Raw genomic sequence first — 22129 nt, forward strand, 5'->3', positions numbered from 1 at the left:
TTCAGCCTGTTTTTTTGTCAACCAAATCTGTTGTTTTTGTAAGCGGGAAGTCTCGGAGTGCATTACCCTGCTTATGTCATGGCCGCTTCCTAAAGGAAACCAAAGTGTTCACAACAGGATCCATATTTAAACTTTGTGCGTCATCTCTTTAACTCACGGTTAGGCCAGTTTCAGTTAGTATCTTTGCTATAGATGCCCTTATATTAATATATGTTGTGCACTAATTTAGATGTTGTTTTATATTGAATAGAGCTTTGTTTGAAGTACATGTTATACGATTGTAATGGCCAATCAGAGGAGAGTGTTTTCCATGGCTCATAGACCTTGTAGGGCTCCTGAAGAGACCTGATAAGTTCACTTCAAGATCAGTTCTTAGCTGGCCAGACCTTTAAAATGGACTTCTTTATTTGTCAGATTTTAGAGAAAAGGTAAGTGTTTCGAAAAGATGTAGAAGAAGACAGAAAGAGCTAAATAAGAGGGGAAATTCAAGTGAGAGCAGTGAGGAAACCCGATGTGATGAAGTGATTGAGTGGAAGGCGGAGGAGGGAGTGGAGTCAGAAGAGGGGGCCGATGAGAGGATTTGAGAGAATGGCGGTTAAGAGAGGAGAAACAGAACGACAGGAGGAGGAAGGAGGATGCTCTGCAAACAGCGGAGGAGGATACCTGGACGACGAGAGCACAGGTGATGAATGGCAAATAAAAAAGGAGAGGAGGGCAATAATGAGGAGGAAAGGTGAGAGGAAAGGAGAAGAATAACAAAGAGAAGAAGGGGAGAAGAGATGCATGCCAAGTAGAAGAGAAGATGAATGACAAACAGAGGGGAGGAGGCAGAAGGAGTTAAGGTGAGGAGTGACGTAAAGAGGAGAGTGGAGGTGATGAATGGCATATAAAAAAAAAAAGGAACAAACCGCAAGGATGAGCCGAAGGAAAAACAAGAGGAAATGAAAGGACAAAATGATAAGGAGAGGAGAAGAGGGAAGCGTTTACGAGAAGAGGAATGGAAGAGGGGAGTGATTACACTAAACAAGCCCGCAGCATGACTGTAATTTGCGTTGTGCTCTGTTGCCCATATATGGTAATGGAATGTGTGAACGCAGCAACTGTGGTAACCTGCATTGATCCGAGATCAGACCAAGCAGTTGGCAGACAACAAACACACCAACGACACACGCATACAGGCGGCCTGCAGCGTCTGAGACTGGACTGCATGCACAAAGACACCAACGGACAAATCTTTTGTCAAATAAAGGACAGACGGACAAATCTAAAGTAAGCCGAGCTCACGTGGAGAAATCAAGGACAGAGACACACCAGCATAAAACCCTCGTAGGCTAACACTAGGGCTAGGTATCGTTTTTATTTATTTTTTCGATACCGGTGCTAAATCGATACTTTTAAAACGGTGCCGGTGCCTGAAACGAAATATATAGATATTTATAAAGTATATGATATAAAATACAAAAAAAGGAGCACAAAATGACAGTTGGCGACATTAAAGAACGCCTTGTTTATTGCTAAGGCCATATGTTCAAAATTAAATGATTGATTAATAATTTAATAACAATAACTTATAACAATGACTTATTTCACTAGTAAATTGCTGGTAAACGACAAAAACAAGCACCAGATGGGAAAAGGGTATTTTACTATAACTTAAAATGCACCACGAGACTGGCGAGTTTCAAGTGAACGCACGCACCGTCTGTGTTGTTTTCCGACAACGGCAGCTGCTGTCAGATTGTTACGTCCCGCTGTTGGAATCCTCCACAGGGAAATACAGTCACACTTTACACCGCTTAACGTAAACTGTAACCGTTGTGTTTAATCCAGCTAATAGCCAACGGTAACGTAGCGTCCCGTGCAGCGATGCTTCTGAAAAAAAAAAAAAAAAGTCAGGCACCGAAAGAGGAACCAAAATTTTCATTCTTATTCGGTTCTTTATGTCGGAACCGGTGCCCTATTGGCACAGCGTTTCGGTAACAAACCCTAGCTAACACACACACAAACACACACACACACACACACACACACACACGGGATCGACTGATACTGGGTTTTTCCCATGCCGACACAGTTACAGAATATTAGTAGTTAATGAAAAAAGATAACCGATATTTGGAACCGATATGCATTTACAGTGAAAATGAAAATCTTTTGGAATGTTACAAACTCCAACACAAAACTTTGTTTAAATGCTTTGAGCAATTATTTCATAAGTTAGATAAGTTAGCACTTATTTACTTAATTAATTAACTTGATCGCTTATCAGGCAAATAAAACGCTGACACACACGCACGCAGGCGCACGCACACACACACACACACACACACACACAAATGTGGAAAATGTGAAGCCTTTTGCTTGATATTTTGTCCATCTGCTTCCGTCTGAGCCGAAGAGGAAACACAAAACAAAAGCATACATCCTCACAGACATAACTCATCCACGACCACACCTCCAAAAGTGGCACACCTCCAGAAGTGGCATGTGGGAGGAAACATGAACCTAAATGTAAAACCTTGACGTAGAGCCAAGGCGAGAAGCATTGTAAATCTCAGGTGGCGGACAGATTACCTCCCGTCGACACATGCAGAGATGACCCACTTTCACACAAGAAACAACAGTTGCGGATATCACAGGCATGCATATGGAAGCATGTAGGGAAGGAATCGTCTGGGTGTTCTAAATAAAGAAATACAAACCATCAAACCTGTGTGTGTCTACATATTCACATCGGTTCCTGTGTGTGTGTGTGTGTGTGTGTGTGTGTGTGTGTGTGTGTGTGTGTGTGTGTGTGTGTGTGTGTGTGTGTGTGTGTGTGTGTGTGTGTGCGTGCGTGCGTGTTTTGGAGACAGACTTGATTAATCATCCTTCTCATTAATCAAAACCGACTCATAGCTCTGGCTTTAATCTCACTGCTGGTGTGAGCTTTTTAATAACACACAATCATTAACTGGATTAGTTACCAGCTGCCGTCTGTCCCATTTTTGTTTAATTCTTCCTTTTGGGGTCTCGCCTTGTTCCAAACCTGGCGCCGGGCTAATTAGTTCTGAATGCGAGTGCCGTTCTGAGCGTGCTACCTCCTTTCATCTCCACCGACCTGCTTAGTGTTGCTTCGAAGCGACTGCACAGTAGTAGTCTCGCTTTGCCAGACCTTCCTCCGCGGCGCTGTGCAGGAGGGTCTGACTAGTCCACAAAGCATTCCGGGACGGGAGAAAAACGTGCTCTGGTTTATTGGCATTTCTTTAAACCAATCACAATCGTCTTGGGCGGTGCTAAGCGCCGGACGGAGCCACGGTGCCGCTGCAAAATAGCCTCGGGAAGGAACCTGTTGTGGTGGAACATGTGTGCGTTCAAAAGTTGTTGTTTTTTGCAAAAGAAAACTCAGATTGGACAGATAGTCTAGCTAGCTGTCTGGATTTACCCTGCAGAGATCTGAGGAGCAGTTAACCATAGTCCTCAGAAATCGGCCAGAGTTTAAAATGATATCACAAAGAGAGCGGAAGGTAACGGACATCCGGGCGATAATGGCGTGATCCGGCGAAATTTCCGGCAGCACCGGAGCAAGTCCCGTAGCAAGTGCAGTAGTGGCTCCTTGTCCTTAGTGTCTATGTGTCGCGTGAAACAGATTGGCGTTTAAGTCATGTTGATCTATTCAATTTTGTAATGCCGGCCCACTTTTTTATTATGATTGGCTGAGCAAATTCTGACATACTCCTGGAGGTCGAACACGTTTGATGCCAAAAATTAGAAAACTGACACGTACAATCGTATTTCATTTAATAAGCAATCTGTGGCGACACATCAGCTATAACTAGTGTGTGTATTACAGACTGGACAGCAGTGTGTCTACCACTTGTCTGTATTATGCCGGTGATGAAGGACTGATTAAAGCTCATAATTAATCCATCTGTGGTCGTATATTGAAAAGCGACGCCTATCCTCATCGGTGTGTTACACTAGGCAAACGATACCAGAAGTGGGAGGGCTGACACATCTGTGTGACAATAATCCTGCCAATCAACTAACGAGCCAGCCAGACAAATGAGACAAAGAGGAGGAAGAGGAGGAGGAATCAATGTCATTCACCCATCTTTTCGCCCAACAACAAGAAGCTGTGGCCGCAAAGTGATTAGAGATTATTGTTTTGGCTTTGTTATACTTTATAATAGTATGAAGTATCGAGAGCCACAAAATGTGTACAGGGCCAGAGGTAAACGTGACATGTGATTAAGGTCAGAGTCAAACAGGGAATGTCATGGTTACACGGTACGCATCATAAAATCACCGGGACTCCACATCTTGGACCTGTTCATTTGGGCATGCAATTTTGCCTGCAGACATATTTGTCATTCTGGTCCATGAAATGGCAAAAAACAAACAAACAGGGGAAACATGTTGATTGAAAGTTCTGAGAGCCTCAAAGCAACAACTCTAAAAAATAAAAATTAAAAAAAAAAAAAATGTGAGAAGCACCAACTTTTCACATTTGTTACAATTCATTGATTATCAAAAAGGCTGCAGATTCATTTTGAATCCATTAAATCAGATATTATTTGATTTAATTCAAAATTCTGCTCGTTTTATACAATGCTTTAGTCAGGCAAAGGTCTTGGACAGCTGCTTGTGCTGAGACAGCATCAAACACTGTTCATTTCAGACGTTTATCTTATTTTTTCGTTAAATGAAAACCAATTCAACATCAGTATCAAAATATGGATACCATATTGGTACCAGTACTGAAAAATATCAAATGATACACAGTTCTAGTGCATGTGTGTGTATTTTTATGGACAAATGTTAAGCATTCAATCGTTGTGCTGCGGCGCACGACTTCAGCAAGTGCACAGACGATGGTTTTGTCAGCAGTAGCTCTGTCTCAGTCTGTCATCCACACATCTGCACAAACATAAAATGACGATCCCCAGCATGCATGCAAACACATGTAGTGAGATACACACGTTCATGCAGACGCTGAGATAACACACACACACACACACACACACATCCTGCCAACGTCCACACCTCACTGCCAGCAGAGAGAGAGAGAAAAAGACAGGAGTTGAGAAAGATGGAGGAAAAGCTTTTATCCATTTTCTGACTGAGACTGAATGGCTGTCAGAGAGAAAGAGAAAAAGAGAGGGGGGGGGGGGGGGGGGGGGGGGGGGGGGGGGGGGGGTAGAGAGAGAGAGAGAGAGAGAGAGAGAGAGAGAGAGAGAGAGAGAGAGAGAGATTGTGTGGTGGTGTGTCTCAATGACTTCATGTGTGCGTGGAGTAGAATCAATCAGGGTGCTGAAGGGACGGCACAGGGATCATTGTAGTGTGTGCAAAGGTGTGTGTGTGTGTGTGTGTGTGTGTGTGTGTGTGTGTGTGTGTGTGTGTGTGTGTGTGTGTGTGTGTGTGTGTGTGTGTGTGTGAAGGAAAACCCACGTGTACGGCCGCCTTCCATAAGCCTCTCTTAACGCACCGGCGGTCACATTCCGAGAATAAAACATGAGAGCAAAAGCGAAGAGCAGCGAGAATAAGGTGAGAAGGAGAGGACCGGGGGGGGTGGGGGGGGGGCGGGCTCGCTCACTCCCATCATTTTAGGAAGAAAGGGGCCGGTGCACTGACACGAGACAGAGAGTGTGAGAGTTGTCACGGCGCACTAACCTTTAGCATCCCAGTAAAAGTAGAAGAGGTAGAAAAAAATAAAAAAATAAAAAAGAATCAAGAATAGAAGCAGCGGGATGACAGTTCAGCCAGACCTGTCAAGTCAAACACAGAGTGAACCCTGAACTGCTTCGGGTTGCAGCGAGCAAACGGCTCTCCCTCTGCGCCGCCCGGCTGCATCCAGAGCCACACACACACACACACACACACACACACACACACACACACACACTGTGCTAATTGGCATTTAACCCGTCGTGCCCGGCGCACATTTAGTTTCTAACAAGCAATTACATAATGCTCACTATCGTCTCAAACCAACTGAGTAGTAATGGAGCGGTGATTTGCGCAGTGCTGTGATTGCCTTCTGTATAAGGCAGTTCAACCAGACAGAGAATCAACTGGAAAGTTTAAATCCAAATGGATTCCAATTTTCAGGAATGAATGCTGAAATTCATCACAACAGCACTGTATCACTGCATGACTCAAATCTCTGAAATGTTCAATTTTACCAAATGCGAATAGAGCTGCAAAGCTTAATGGATTAGTTGTCAACTATTAGATTAACAGCCCACTATTCTGACAATAGATTATTGGTTTGAGTCATTTTTTTATAAAAAAAAAAAAAAAAAAGTAAAAAATTATGCAATTCCAGCTTCCGAAATCTGACTATATCCTCTGGTTTCTTCACTCCTCTGTGACAGTAAACTGAATATCTTTGCGAGGTATTCAGACATTTTATAAACCAAACAACTAATCGATTAATCAAGAGAATAATCAACAGATAAATTGACAATGAAAAAAAGTTTTTTTGCAAAAATGCCACCCATATGCAAAAATATTGCGTGACTGCTACCACATCACAGTTTACTTTCATGGTAGCGATCACTTTTTAAGACAACTGCTTTCTGCCAGGTTAGTTTAGTATATACTATCTGTGCTGCAAGCAACAGCAAAACAACACACAATGTTCATCACTGTCTTCATTCTCTCTGAAGGACACAAAGAAAATCCCGCTGCTACAATTCTAGAGCAGAATCCAGGACCTCAAGCAGCGGTACACAATCCTGTGTAAACCACATCTCCCATGGTGCCTGATGGGAGTGTGCCAACAACTGAAGAGTGAGGAAGGAATCGCATGTCAATTTAAAAAGGACCATACTGGTGGTTAGGCGTACTGTAGTCTATTAAATTCAAATCGACCAACCATTTTCTAAAGCATAATAATATCTTATTAGCAGTCATGCTTTCCATTCATGTTAGTTTGGTTTAAAAAAAAAAATAAAAATCATCTTAGAGTTGCACAAGATAATTAACCTCAAGGAAGCCACTCGTTTTCTTGAGTTGGCTGCAGAAAGTATTTGGATTCACACCCAGAGGACAAAAGACAAGCAAACACAGAAGCTGTGAAAATTATCAATTTGATTATTTTTTTTTGTAGCTTCCTGCGGTCAAAAGGTTTCTGTTCAGCAGCCAAACCTCAAAAATAGGTATTTCCTTAAATTTACACAAAGGACACAATTTTCTGAGCAGTCCGTGCTTACTACTGAAGGTGACGGGTACACAAAATAATGACTGATGAATGTTCACTGTGATGCCAGAGCCATCTCAGCTTCAATCATCTGCACATTGATTTTTATGCTATGATAAAATGAATGGAACGTAATGGCTGCCTGGAAGATACAAAAAAGCATGGCAAGCAACCAGTATGGTGCTTAAACTCCTTACTTGACAGAGCATCAGTCCACAAGGACTTTTATTAATCTACACATAAACTTTAATGACATTCTCCTGTCGGATGAGATATCCCATCATCAAAACTTCAATCTTGTTCATTTTGATACAACTTAAAAGCACACAAATGTATATTTTGTTTGTTTGGAATGGTGTCATTCTGTGAAAGAAGACATTTGGAGAGACGTGGTAATTTACTTGACGCCTGGAGTCATCATCATCATCATCATCAATTACTTTGGCTGTCTGCAGATTTTGTTTATTTAGGCACAGCTTAAGCTGTTTAGCTCTGTGACTATCAGCCTTTTTTTTTTTTTTGCTTTCTCTTGTTCCATCCTCCGCCGCTTTGGCCAGAGTTATATGCTGTTGATGACTGTGAGATCTGAGTGATGTTCCAAAACCGGCTCATTAACACGCTCCACTTCACACTGTCTTTCATACCGAAAAATGCCTGATTCAATTCCAAACCCATTTAACTTTTCAGTTCAGACACGGTCACTTTGTACATTTAGCAGACAGAAACCTAGACGCTTATAGCTTAGACACCCACAGAGTCGAGAGAAACAGCATGCTGGGAAGTGGAGAGGACGGACATGAAAGAGCAGCACACATCTCATTAGCACCCTTTTCTGTCCGTCCAGCCAGCTAACTGGGCAGCCAGCCTGCCACCCGTCAGGATGCTCGCGTGGTGGAAACCAGAATAGTTGGAGCATTTCACTTCCGTCCTTAGATGCATCCCCGGGGATTAAGAAATCATCCTCACATTTGAAAAAGCCCAACGCCTGCAAATAGACTCTGGGATGTGGGGGTGGGTGGACAGGTCAGGCGCAGAAGTCATTTTCTATTTCACAATCCTTACTCCTTAGTTAATGGAGTTTTTTGAGGTAAGCACAAACACCAAGCGAAGGAAGGGGGGAGGGGGGATTCTCAGTGAAATTCATCTTCTTAGCTACAGACTGAGGGGCCGTCTTAAAACGAGATGCTGTGGTATTAATGACAACAGGAGTAACTTTAAACAAGATTTTTTAAGTTTACGGGAGTAACAGAACAATACACTAATCTGATGCCACAGTAATGAGTAGATTAAAATACTAAACTATTGTACAAACCTATTTTAATTACCAAAAAGATAATGTTAGTAGTTTTAATAGTCTATATCCACTTCTGGGATTGATCCGTTGACTCTGGAAATTCCGCCGGATGTCCCTCTTTTCGGCCTGATGTCTGTTACATTTGGCTTTCTTTGTGTTGGAATTTTAAACTCCGTTCGAGGACTAAGATTAACTAACCTGACTCAGCCGGATGGATTGCTTCGCATTTGCGCGGCATATCCCTCTGGGAACTTTCCGTTGGAGAACTTTTGGGAAAATTTGGGCGAAAATACTGGTTAGCTGATTGGATAAACCATCTGTCTATCACCACCTATGTTGGTGATAGACGGGCCAAGAAGGGAGAAGAGCGGGAGAAGAGCAAAAACACCTTCTCCTCCGAGAAAAGCCTCCAGTGCCGTTTTTTGCTCTTCCTTCAATGAAGGGATACTTTCTAATTCGGATAAAACTTGAGCGATAGCTACGCTCATCTCATCCGTGGACGCTGCCATGTTGTTTAGACTGAACAGTCGCTTCTCGTTGCGTCACACCTAAACCCGCCTCAAAAAGCGAGTGGAAAACTCGAGCTCGCGAGATCAGGACGGTCTCACGAGGCTAAAGGTTAACCGCTCCTCAGATCTCTGCAGGGTAAATCCAGACAGCTAGCTAGACTATCTGTCTAATCTGAGTTTTCGGTTGCACGACTAAAACAACTTTTGAACGTACACAAGTTCCTTCCCGAGGCTATTTTGCAGGGCCCCGCCCAAGACGATTGTGATTGGTTTAAAAAAATGCCAATAAACCACAGCACGTAGCGTAGACTAGTAGCTTAATAATTGACAAACAACTGAACTCCTCAGTGTGGACTGAGCAGTAAGGAACAATGTTTTTAGGACTTGTTTGTATCGTGCATGAGGATGCACGTGCAAAGAAGCGTAGAAAGGCGTCCACAATGGCAGCGAAGACGAAGGCTGCAAGCTAGCAGGTATGGCTGCAAACATCACAGCACGTTATTACATCTAAAATATTCAAAAAAGTTTTATGAGGAAGGAAATTCATTCAGCACATTTGTCAGACCTCAAGGACGTGTTTCAGTGAGAAACCTTGTATAAAAAGTGTTCTTGTTAACGAGAACACTCCACAGGGCACCTTTAATCAACACATGGTTTGACACAAGTGTAACCTTTGTTTTAAATTGTGTTGCAAGCTATAATATGACTAAACTGTACTGATAAAGTACAGCAGGTAAACTGTAATATACCAGCACTTTGGAAATATTGATGCTTTTTTACCTCGCATTTTATATTCCAATTTCAAACCCTTTGATAGACACAGGGTACACCCTCGGGACCTGTTTAGGGTGTGCGCTGCCTCTCACTTGGTGCATGCTGGGATAGGTTCCAGCCCCCGCAGCCCTGAACAGGATAAGTGGTTTAGAAAACGGATGGATGGCTGGATACTCTTATTTCAATGCAGCAGATTAGCAGATTATTGCCATAATTGCCTCGCTTATAATAATAGAGTGACTCCTTTTGTTGGCCAGTCACAGTATTCCTCGTTGTCTCCAACCTAATTTAATATTATTTGTCAACCATAGTTTCACTTTTAGACAGCGTTTTTTTATTTCAAGCCCTTTCAGTCATTTTTCTTTTAAACCCGAAATGAGGGAGGTTTCTGCACTGTTAAATGCGATGGAATTAACTCCCGGATCAAGTAGGAGAAAATGTTCAGGAAGTGACAGTCCTCTTAACTTCTAACCAGACCACTGCTTGTCATTTTACACTGGAAAGGCATAATCTTTTCAAGCATTTCCTCCCAAGGGTGGTGTGGAGCTGCAGTTCGCACGGCTGGTGGTACGACAGTAAATTAATTTTTGAGCCACTGAAGAGAACCTGAAGTCATTAATGGTTTCTTAGGTTGTGACATGTGAGCTATTTAATTCCACTTGGCTTTGATCCATCCCCAATATTTCTGCGTGAGAAGAGAAGGAGAGAGAGAAGAGAACCTTTAAGGGAATAGATGTCACAGATACGGGAGGAAAAGATGGTTTGGTTTGGAGTAGTAGTGTGCATGCTTGCCTAGATCTTTTTCTGTCTGTCACAACTAATCACATCCTGACCCATCACACAGTCCACTGTGGCTTTTCCACTGCAGCTAACAGAGGGAGCTTGTCATGAGCACACAGACACACAGACACACACAAACACACACACACACAGACACACACACACAGACACACACACACACACAAGTACTTGCCTTTTTTCCACTGAAATGCTGAATGCTGGACCTCCTTATTATTGCAAAATTACTCATGATTACACAACCAAGGCTCATTCCAAGTATCTGAATCATTTTAATCGCTGAAAACTAAAGCAAAATGAAAAACAGACTTCTGTTTTGGTAACATGTTGTATGGGCACCTCTGACTGCCACATTTCCCCTGAACCTGATGGTGCCGACAATGACACACAGCAGTTACAATGATGACAGATGTTCGGCGGTAGCTTTTCACAAGCAGTAGCCTCACTAATCTGTTTTGCGCTTTCATTTGGTTTAATTGAGGAGGACTTGGACTGGATTCCATCACATAAAAAAAAAATGAAAAAAAAAAACGAAACAGCCAAAGATACTTCGGGCTGACTGACAGGTAAGTGTATGCATCAGGGAAGAGAAATAATGAAATGAGCCGTGAAAGGAAGGCCCACGGGGCCTATGGAAAAGCACCAGGCAATATCTCAAGTCATTTGACAATGATATGCTATTAACAGAGGAAAATAGAAAAACCTGCCTTTGAAAGAATTCTGTAATTCTATCATGCAAATGAAAAAGTCCATCGCCGGTTGCCAAAAGACCAGATGTCTGGAATATTGAATGGTTTCATGTCAAGAGAACGTCAACCTTTTGTGTCAAAAAAAACCCCTCAATTTTGAATTCACGGGGGAAAAAAAATCTACTCCATGAATTGTGTGAATAGAGAGGTGACCTCCAGCTGAAGATTAGAGACGGGAAGATCAGGAGTTAAGAGAGGCTTATTTAAAGTGCTCATATTATGTTTTTTGGCTTTTTCCCTTACCTTTATTGTGTTCTATATTTTTTTTGTGCATGTTATAGGTTTACTAAGTGAAAGAGCCCAAAGTCCACCCCAAAAAGGACTTACCATCTCCAACAGAAAACACTGTTCACAAACTGCTCCAAACAGCTCTATTGTAGTCCAGCCTTTACTTCCGTGACGAACGTGCGTCACTTTGTAACACACGTTATAATGCTCGCCTAGCTGCTAGCGTGGCACGCCCTCATACTCTGCTGCTGACTGGCTAGTAGTCCTTACCTAGCTACTGCACATGTGTGACTCCCAACAAAGATGGTACAGAAGTGAGATGCCTCATTCTGTAGCTAAACAGAGCGCTCAACACACAGGGTGAAAAGAGGAGCTGCAGCAATGTGCAATACGATAAAAATATATATATTTTTTTATTCAAACCATGTAAACCTATTCTGATATAACCTCTAAATACAATTATGAACCTGAAAATGAGCATAATATGAGCACTTTAAGGGGAATAGTGGGGTAGTGCGGTGGCAAGATGGAGAAGAAAAGGAGAAGGACAAAGCATTGTGCTGCAGCTGTCACATTGAATCTCTCAATCAACAGCTGAAGTAGTCAAGGATATGGAAGCAATTAATCAGGTTTAACAGCGGCCGCCAGCTCGAGTCAAGGGGAGGGGGGGGGGCAACCTGTCCGTACATCTGTGTTTGTGTACTGTTTGGTGTGAGCTGATTTATACGTAGATTATGGGTAAATGATGACAGAATGACTCATCAGTCATTAGGAATATCACCATGTAATAAAAAAAAAAAAATAGATTTGAATAGTGTTATGCACCCTGCATATAGGCTACATTTTTTTCGTGAACATACGTAATTTGAGGTTAAGTGTCTGCTGAAAGACTGCGACTCTCTTGTAGGTCGAATAGGTGGTTAAAAGAGTACTCCGATTTAGCGTTGCACTCCTATAAGATTGCCGGACTCCCGATGCAATTTTTATTTATTTTTTAAAAGGATGAAAATGGAGGCCAAAGAACCAGAGATATTGTCCGTTTTTTTCCCCCACACATACGTCTGCCTTGTCAAAACATGGTGCCTACATTACACACAATGCAACTGAATGTGTGGTTGGAGATTTGGGTGTGTTATGCTAGCAGCGAGTTTTTTTCATTTACAAACTTTTAGTTTTTTTAGCTCCAACCGACACTGATTTCACGCAGCTACCTCTGGAGCCATAAAAGCCTTTATACAAATATTTTATTTTTTTTACATATGCAGTAGTACTTGCCGAGACTCGATGTGTAAAATCTGTTGAGGTGAAAACATCACATGAAGTTTTGAGGGTCTGTCGCCAAAATGACAAAAAATAAAAAGGTATCAAGCCAAGAAGATAGTTTTGAGAGTTTGTCCAGGTTTTGAGATATCAATGGGACAACTTTCGCAATAAACAGCTAGAATTATTATCATAGCTTGGCATGCGTATTATGGCAACACAGTAATACAAGTAATACAGTGTTGAAAGAGAAAGATACTAGGGAACAAAAATGTGGGCTTATACTTCAAGAAGTAAGGTTTGTGCCAAATGTCTGGGTTGTTCTTTTTTTATTCTATTTCTATGCTGTTTTCTTCTAAAAAAAATCATTTTAAACTGCAGTCGAGTGTTTTCATGTCATTCCACACATTCAGCAGACCTCTCACTGGACCAGAGAATGAAGCAATGTCAGAAACCATAGTCCCATTCTTAATATAAAATGTAGACTTTCTCATCAGTCTGTCAGTCAGTCACCTGACTGACAGACCCACAGGAAGACATGAAAGTCTCCACCAGGAAAATAAATCCCTGAATAACATGCAACCTGACAAACCGAGTTGTCACATCCAGGGCTTTATTTACACATGGCTGCTTTGTTTGCCAGGACAGACATTAATTTCAAGCCAGGTTTGAAATAACCACAGAGCTTATATTAAAAAAAATGACAAAAACTGACCTAATTACAGAATGATGATGCAGAATGATTGGTGGAAGCGTACACTACACAGAGGCAGCAGGTAAATGGGCTGTAACTCTAAATGACACCAGTATTCTCTTTTAATGTGCGTGTGACTCGCATAGAAATGTGCTGCGATGGGAACAGTAGTCGCTTGTGAACAGGGTAAGGAGGAGAGATGTAAGCTTGCATAATGCAAATGAGAAACAACACTGTCGGAGCGGACGCGGTCGATCAAGACGATTGCCATCGACACACACACGCGCACACACGTGTACACGTACGTGCGCTCGGAAGGCGATGCAGTCACTTTAGACGATGATATTGAAGCAGCCAAGGACGCTAACAGAGGTGAGACAGGAGCCAGGCTGTTGGACCACGCACAAATCCTCGTCTTTAGTCCCGTTTCATTTTAACGTTTCATCAATACAGACGAGAGCCTCTCTCTGGCTGCTGACCTCCACAACTTGTTGCTAACAGTCTCCAGGCTTCACAGAGCAGGACAGTTATTTATGGACGGGGAAGCAGAGACAAATCGATGCTCTCTCTATTCTTTCCCAATTCTATTTGCATTAATTCAGTGGAGGTGTTGAGTTTCTTTATTAAAAGAAAAAAAAAAAGTAAAGTTTCTCCACTGCCCATGCTATCTCGCTTTGTGCTGGGTTATGGAATCCAGAGAATGTAGAGCTGGTTAGTGCTTTGGTCGGTCAAATAAAAAAGGCCAATAAGCTGCCAGGGCAGGATGGTAACAAGTTATAGCCTACTATAAATAACTTGTTTCCTTGCATGGCTATCAGCATTTGCTGCTAAAGCTTTGTAAGGAAAAACAGCACAGGGATAGTAATACAGGCACAGTCTTAAGACAATGGACAATGGTTTGGCCTTTCTAGTGCTAGCACTTAACCAGGGCAGGGAATTGACTTTTCTTTTTTTTTTCTTGCTGGCTTCTGTGACCTGCACATCCCCAGCAATGAAAAAGCTTTCACTTCCCAACCAATCACCTACACCAGAACAACATGTGACTGGTTCTGAAACTAACAAACATTAACCTAAAAAGATTACAGTTGACGACGACATTGGTTGAGTGGTTACAAAAAGTCTGTAGTATCTGCCATCGTATTTCTTTGTGTTCATAGAAACAAAAACTATTTGTGTTTGGGGCCTATAAGCAGGAAACGGTTACATGTGTAAAGCAGGGACTTTCCTGGCTCAAAATGAAGTAAGTGACCTACTGAACCTGCATGTAGATTTATTATTCTTGAATGCTTAACATGCCTGTGTAGATATAAAGGCCCACCTGACTAAAAAAAAAAAAAAAAAGCACCAACTATGGCTTAGAAAACTCTTCAAAAGATTTGACTAAATTGGTGTTCAAATGTCCTTTACATAATAAACAGGCTCTGTGAATCAGGTATTAAAAAAAAAAATTGAGCTTCCATCTCATCTGTTCACAAAATTGATATTAAAGCTTTAGTGCTTAACGTTTTGTTATTAATGAACATCCGTTACATACATCCGTTACATTCAAATGAGTTGATCCAAAGCTAATAAAGACCATCAGCTCCACACAACTCTCTCTCTGTATTTCTCGGTATGGCTATGTTCAGAAAATGTTATCCTCTGTGTCCTCCTTGGCTACTAGCAACTGCGTGAAGGGGGCGTGGGGGCGGTGCCATAGCTTTAAAACTACATCCTTCTGACATTATGGTACTTCAAAATACTGTATACAGTGAAATAGAAGAAAACACCTTCACTGTCTAATGTAATCCAATCCAACAGCACTGCATTACATCCTAATTTCTTTTATGACACCATATTTGTTGACATTTAATGTCACTGCGGAGGCTGTATACTGTGACTGTGTTCAATTCTGTTACAATGAAAGATGTGTCTAATATTTTGTTCATCATGGGTTCAATATTTCAAACTCAAATGTCGAAGAAAGTCTGTAATTGTGCTGATTCCTAAACAGGTGGCTAGACTGAAACACAGCCTTGAATGTGAAGTGCAGTGACTGCTTCTTGTTAGTAATGCCAATGATACTTCTAATGGCCAGCGCTAATTCTCTTGTATATCACAAGTACGATTATCTTTTCACTTAGCGGGCCGGTGTGATTTTCACTGCAGTTAGCATTGTCGCAGTTAAGACTCTTTAAACAAGATTTACTAATCGCCGACATGGTCAAATGTCGGTAAATCGGCTAAAGGCTCCGTGATGATACCAGCGAAGCAAACAGTGTTACTGCGGTTATTAATTGCCCACATGGGTACAATGGCAAATGTCACATAGTCACATCACAGCCTGACCTGCCGCTGCACTCGCACAGGCAGGGAAAGCAATTTCCATTTTGTCACCAGCGAACTATATCTGAAGAGGAAACAGTGACTGAGAAGGATGAGAGGATGGTCTGCTCAGGACAGACTGCGAGACAGAGCAGGGGCGCTTGTCTAAACATTTTCACACTTTTGAATCCCACCCCCACCCCAATCCCTCATCCCTCTCTCATACCCTCACTAGCTCCCTCTCTTTCTAAACAATGAGGCCAGGAAGAACAGAGAGTGGCGGAGTGGATGGAGGGAGGAAGAGAGATGGGGGGGTTCGGGGGGGAGGGGGTTTTACTGGCACCCTTTTTAATTCCACCAAAAGCTGTTCCAACAAAAGGGCCCTCGCTCGGGAGCCGCCACGGAGCGGCAGCCAGCCAGGCCGGCTCAAAATAGGGTCGTGAGCAAAAGAATGAGAGCGACAGAGAGGGCGACAGAATAAGACTGAGGGGAGAAAGAATGGGTGAATGAAAGAATGAGAAAATGGAAGACTGAGCCGGGTATGAAAGGCTGGCTGGAAGTTGTCTTTACTCTGCATGGCGGTAAAAGTCAAACTGGGGAGGGTGGCCACATTGATCGTGGTGTGTGGGTAAGAGCGAGAGCGAGAGCGAGAGCGAGCTTGTGTTTACGTTGGTGAGTAATCTGCAAAGGCAGTCATAACGCAGTGAGAGCTGACTGGACCCTGAAAGTTGAAAGAAAAACCTTCCTCCGACCATCCTTGGATCTGCTCCATTGTGATTCATGGCCCGCTTCCTGTTGCTACGCTCTGTAATCCCTCTTCCCACTGACACCTGTAGAATCACTAAGGTATGCCAAGGTGTTAGCCATGATATGGTTCATTTCTCGAAATGTGATCTGGAATGTGCTTTGTAACCGGTTTCCTCAGTAGTGGAAAATGAAGAAGAAAAAAAAAAACAACGCGCTGACCAAGCGCAGACATGCCTGCTGGTTCTTGGCAGACAGAGTGATGAATTAAAAACTTGCTTCCTGGACTCTCAAAATGCCGGACCGATAGCGCTTCTCACAGCAACCCAGAGTCTAACCTCTTCCCCATAATTACACCTAGCTTCCTCTAAAAAGGTCCACAGAGCACTGCATGGCTGCACAACAAAGGGAAGTGAAATTGTCTCAGCCACAAAAGGTGTATCCATGACAACCTGTTCCAAATCTCTGTGAGAGACCTACCAAGCCAACTTCTACCTCTGTCCGTAAGCGCCGCATTTGGGGTTTTTTTTGTAAAAGAAGAGCGTCGAAACACGTTGACTGTACAAAAACAACATGCCAACAGCATTATGCAAGACCCTGCAACACGAAGTTAACAGCCCGTCGTTCATCATGTTAATCCTTGATCGATAAGAAAACCCACAGGCGAAAAAAAATTTTTTTTAAAAGAGCCTAATTTAAACATGAACGCAGACAAACAAATCACTGATGCAACAACCTTGTGCAAGTGTGTCGATGAATCAGTGAAAAGAAAAAGAAAGGAAATCAAAAGAAAAAGATAAAAAGGACTTGATTTGAATTGGGCTTTTCTGGGGGAAAACCCCCACCACACATGACACAGACAAAGACAACACAAATGGGCCCAAACACTAACAGCTCCCAGCATTACTGTGCACTTTTTGCTTGTGTGAGTCATTATTAAGCTCTCAATGAGCGTCAGCAGTCGATTCCCAGAGGGGATGATTATCACCCCATGCCTCACCAGGAAGAGCCATTGACATTTGAGTCGGGGACCAAAGCGCCTGAAACTGCGGGGCAGGACCCAAAACGGCTCATTTCTGGTCCCCCCCCCCCACTCATGACAGCAGCTTGTGTGTTTTTAACATGGTGGGTCTCAGATTAAGAGGCTTAATCATGATTTCATCACATTAACAATGGGTGACGTATTGTACATCTTTTTTTATTGTATTGTGTTTGCCAATTCCTTTTATTTCATGCCTTTAGAGCACTCTAACTTTTGGTGGAAATGTCTTAGATTGCAAAGTTCCTTATAAACAGCCAAACAAATAAAAATGCCTAAAACAGATTAGGGGTTAAAATAGGAGGTACGCAGAGTGAGAAAAATCTGTTGTTTAACTGAGAAAATGACTGGCATTTTAATTCAAACTGCCCTTTGCGTTTGGAAATAATGGGAGATTTTCAGCCTCGTGGCTTGTTCCAATAATTAATCACCCAAAACATCCTGCGAAGAGACAAATTTAAATAATTGTGCTCCTGCCTCAAAAGGCCAAACGCACACAGCTGGCTGTACTGGGCCAGCTCACAGATGAATATCTTAAACACTATGATTATTGTTGTGTATGCTTTATAAATCACAGCAGTACAAATAGACCCTTCCTCTGGATTCTTTATTTAAAATGCAGTAGATGCTACACCAGTATATTTTAATTCGACTAAAGCAGGTGGTTATTTAGGGTTTCCTGCTTAAAGTAAGACAGGCCAATGATTGCTTCCAATGCTTCTTCATCACAGCCTTCCTCTGCACTGCTTCAAAACCTAACACCGATTTCACATACCGGAGCTGCAGCAGTGGCTACACAAATATGCAAACGACAAACAACAACATGGCCCAACGACGAGGCATTAATAGGAGCTCTCAATAATCAGGCTGCACTGCTATGAGGGCGATAATCATCGGCCGCCTGCTCTCCAAGTGATAAGCTAATCAGCCCTTCGTCTCTGCTGAGGGGACTCATCATCTTTGACATTTCAAGCACAGAATCGGGCCTGTAGAGACGAGTGCAGGGGGAAGCGGGGGGGGGAGGGGGGAATCACCTGAAGTGACTTAATTATCATTGCCGGGGAATGATATCCTCTCAACTCTATTTTGCCTGTTTTACTGAAGGTTAACGTTGTTATTTTACCATCCTGGTTAAAGTTTCATTGCTGCCATTGCCCCCTTTCATTATTTTTTTAGAGCGCTTTTTTTATTTTCAACATAATCTAAAAACACACAGAGATCACACACACAACGCACACGCACACACACACACACACAACGCACACACACACGCCAGCCTTGAAAGGTTTCCTCAAATGAAAAATGTTTTGTATGCCGGGACAATCTTGTAAAAGCAAACTTCTGCTTTCAGTGTCAGTAACTCACTGGCTAAGCAGCTGAAATGTGAGAGAAGACAGTTGTGTTGTTGCGCGTTCAAATTAATTCATAACCTGTGGGGATACTGCCATGACAATCTGACAGCTTCTTAAAACAATACAGGCCTGATGTAGCAGAGTCTCAGCTGAGTATCTGTCATCCTCACACCAACCTGTGTTGCATTGGCTTACAGCACTGGGGTCTCCAGCACCGCACTCCTCGGCTTCTCTGTGCCATTGCACTGAGGTGTTCCTGTTCGTGTGGCTTAGAATATGCACGGAGCGTAGGAACGTCGTCACAAAGCGTATTCCCATCGAGGTTCAATCTTCCTCCTGCCTTGTACACTTGAGAGTCAAAACCGCCGATCACGTTGTCACCTATTATGCAACAGATGCTACAGCAAAATGCAAAAAGCGCAGGCTCTGCTCCAGCCTCTCTCTCCCAGCCTTGAAAGAACTCGGCCTCCGTGTGCTTTCATCCTGAGAGTCATGTCTCCAAGGCGTGTCAACGCACGAGACAACACATCTCTCCCAGCTCCATAATGACCCATCTTCTTCTACCTCGGTGACAATTTGGGGACAGCTCTGACAGATGACACTAGTTACACCCAGGTGAAATCAACAGGCTGGCAGATTCATGCTGACAGAGCAGGTTCACAGATTTTTTTATGCCCATCTGCCGGCTGTTATAAATTTTGTAGCATGGTCCCAGTCAGGGGAAGAAAAGAAAAAAACAACAACTCTGAAATAGTTTCTGTTGGGAGTTCGAGCACATCTGGTTACTCAGCCGTGCATCTTGGTGATGCTGTCATCGCTCGTGGTTACGGTCATCTCCATATCTATCACTGTGATGTCCCTACTGGGACATAAAATGTTGCTATGTCAATCATTAGCAAGTTTATTGATACCTTCTATTTGTTTATGGTGTAATATATCCGTATCTGCATAGCAAGTTCAGATTCTTCTTATTTTACAGCATGTATGGTAATCTATTAAGTATCAATGGTGCATCATAACATTTTAAACATTGCCATGTATTTAAATCACAACAGCATTACTGTGTACATTGTGCATTCATCGTGTTGCTCAACATAAGTAATCCGTCATTTATAAATGTTGGGTTTTTCGTATCTCTTAAGGGGTTGACAGTAAGTTCACAGCAGAGATCAACAGAGATCAGCAGGCCGATGCTATTAGCCGATGCTAATCACAGGTACACCCGCATCCGTGTACATGGGCAGGTGTGTAAACAGCAGTTGAAGTAAACGTCAAAAGTTTGTCGCGTGTGTTTTTAATCGATAGTTCATGTATGCTGCTGTCGAGTAGTCCCGTGTTATCTTTACAGTGGCTGGAATCTACGTCAGTGTTTTCAACAACAGCCTGCGTCTGCACATTCTTTTAATAAGTAATCACTCTTTACACAGCCAAAAGGGCTAATTTAAAACATAGGTTTTAAACTGGCCCTTTTTTATTTTCTATTCACAAACAAAATGGTAATTGTTTGTGTATAGAAAATGAAAAAAACTGAATATTCTTACATCGGTATTGATCTCTTGAATTAGATATCGATCAAACTCTATAAACTAGTTTATGGTCTGTCTCCTTTAAAAGTACAACTATATGTGAAATATATTGTCTATCTACTGCTACAGTAGGCTATATGTAGCGTCTACTAGATTGGACTTTCATGAAGGACTCTCAACATCATTGTCGAAGGGCCCACCTAAAGAGCAGGGACCCAGCCCCATCACCACCCTGTTGCTCTTGCAGAATGAGGACCAATCTTCTGCCATTATTCTAATAGTCCGAAATCAGAGCTGCGGTGATTGCGCCTCATTTCCCTGCGACGCACTTTCCAACAGGTAAACAGCGATTATAGGTCAGGGCGTGTTGGAAGGGTTTGTAGAGGATCAGAGGGGATTAGGTTCCCTGAACAGTCACCTGCCGTCTGAAGCTGCGAGGAATTAGGACCAAAAAAAAAAAACACAACACAACACACACACACACACACACACACACACACACACAACACACACACACACACACACACACACACACACACACACACAAAACCAGAAGAGCCACACCTCGCGTAGGCTATCATGTCATATACCGAAACTCCACACACAGATCCGACAGTGTGCTTCGATAATAAAACTTTTACAACAGGTCTCACAGTCCAGCAAACACAGCAGCCTGAGCGGGGACAGAGAGACGTGACAGGGAAACATGAAGCCCGGTCCGGACACGGGCGGTAGGAAGTGCTTCCCCACATTCAGGGCGCACAGCGCAGGGAGAGAAGGGGAAGCTTGGAGAGGCTTTTTTTTTTTTTTAAACACAGCTCGGGGTCGGTCTTACCTTGGGCTGCGAGGAGGATCGCTGCTGCCACCAGCCAAGTAATTCTCACCGGAGAGACCGGGCAGCGTGCGGCGTAATCTCTCGCCATTCTTCTAAATATCCACAACAGCGCTGTGTGTGTGTGTGTGTGTCGGGGGGGGCAACCCGGGCTCCGAATAATTCCTTCTCCGATGAGCCGAGAAGTTCAGACCGCCTGGGTTGAAATCAGCCAAGTTGCGGCTTCTCTTCCCCTCCTGTCTCTGAGTGTGTGTTCCTCCTCTTCAGCCTGGACCAGTGTTTTAGTTTCTCTCTCTCTCTCTCTCTTTGGATCTGTTTCTGACCGGAAGAAGGGACTGGCCGCAGTGCGCACAGGTAGCTATAGGCTATAGCCCGCAGGCGGGTTGTGTGCGTGTGTGTGATGGTGCGTCTTGGCCACGGCGAGACTGGAGCTGAAATGGAAACAAAGTGTGGGCAGAGTGTGTGAGCGTCGGAGGAGCTCCGTGTGTGACTGATGCAGGAGAGCTGAGCGGGGCATATCAGTGATGTCAGCAGAGCGTCACCAAGAGGACTTCAGCCGTAATACTGAACCATCAGCTCCAGCAGCACAGCCCGACTGTGTGGCCCAGTGAAAATAGGGTTAGAAACACGAACCTGCCTGCCTGCAGCTGGAGATGTGCTGTGTATTCCTGTGTGTGTATTTAAGAAAATATAGCCTACAACACTGGCTGACAATTAGTTTTCATCGATCACCGATAATAATCGGTTATTTCCGTTGATCAACATTATTTAATGATATAGTGCTGCCAATGAAAAACAATGATGAAGTCTAACTAGGCTATTTACATTTATTCAAGTTGAATA

General features: G+C 43.0%; 1 protein-coding gene across 2 annotated transcripts in view; it reads right to left on the minus strand.

Moving 5' to 3' along the window:
• Positions 1-21879, minus strand: part of pvrl2l (PVR cell adhesion molecule related 2 like) — a 326286-nt gene extending 304407 nt beyond the window's left edge. Inside the window, exon 1 of one of the 2 annotated variants that reach the window (XM_039820448.1) lies at positions 21290-21873. In XM_039820448.1, coding sequence (XP_039676382.1) covers positions 21290-21377 — 88 coding nt within the window. In that variant the 5' untranslated portion in view covers positions 21378-21873. Of the gene's footprint in view, positions 1-21289 lie in introns of both variants that reach the window. The other variant, XM_039820447.1, reaches the window with a different exon arrangement.
• Between the last annotated feature and the right edge of the window lie 250 nt (positions 21880-22129).

The sequence above is a fragment of the Perca fluviatilis genome, chromosome 13 (assembly GCF_010015445.1).
Source record: "Perca fluviatilis chromosome 13, GENO_Pfluv_1.0, whole genome shotgun sequence".
NCBI classification, from domain to species: domain Eukaryota; kingdom Metazoa; phylum Chordata; class Actinopteri; order Perciformes; family Percidae; genus Perca; species Perca fluviatilis.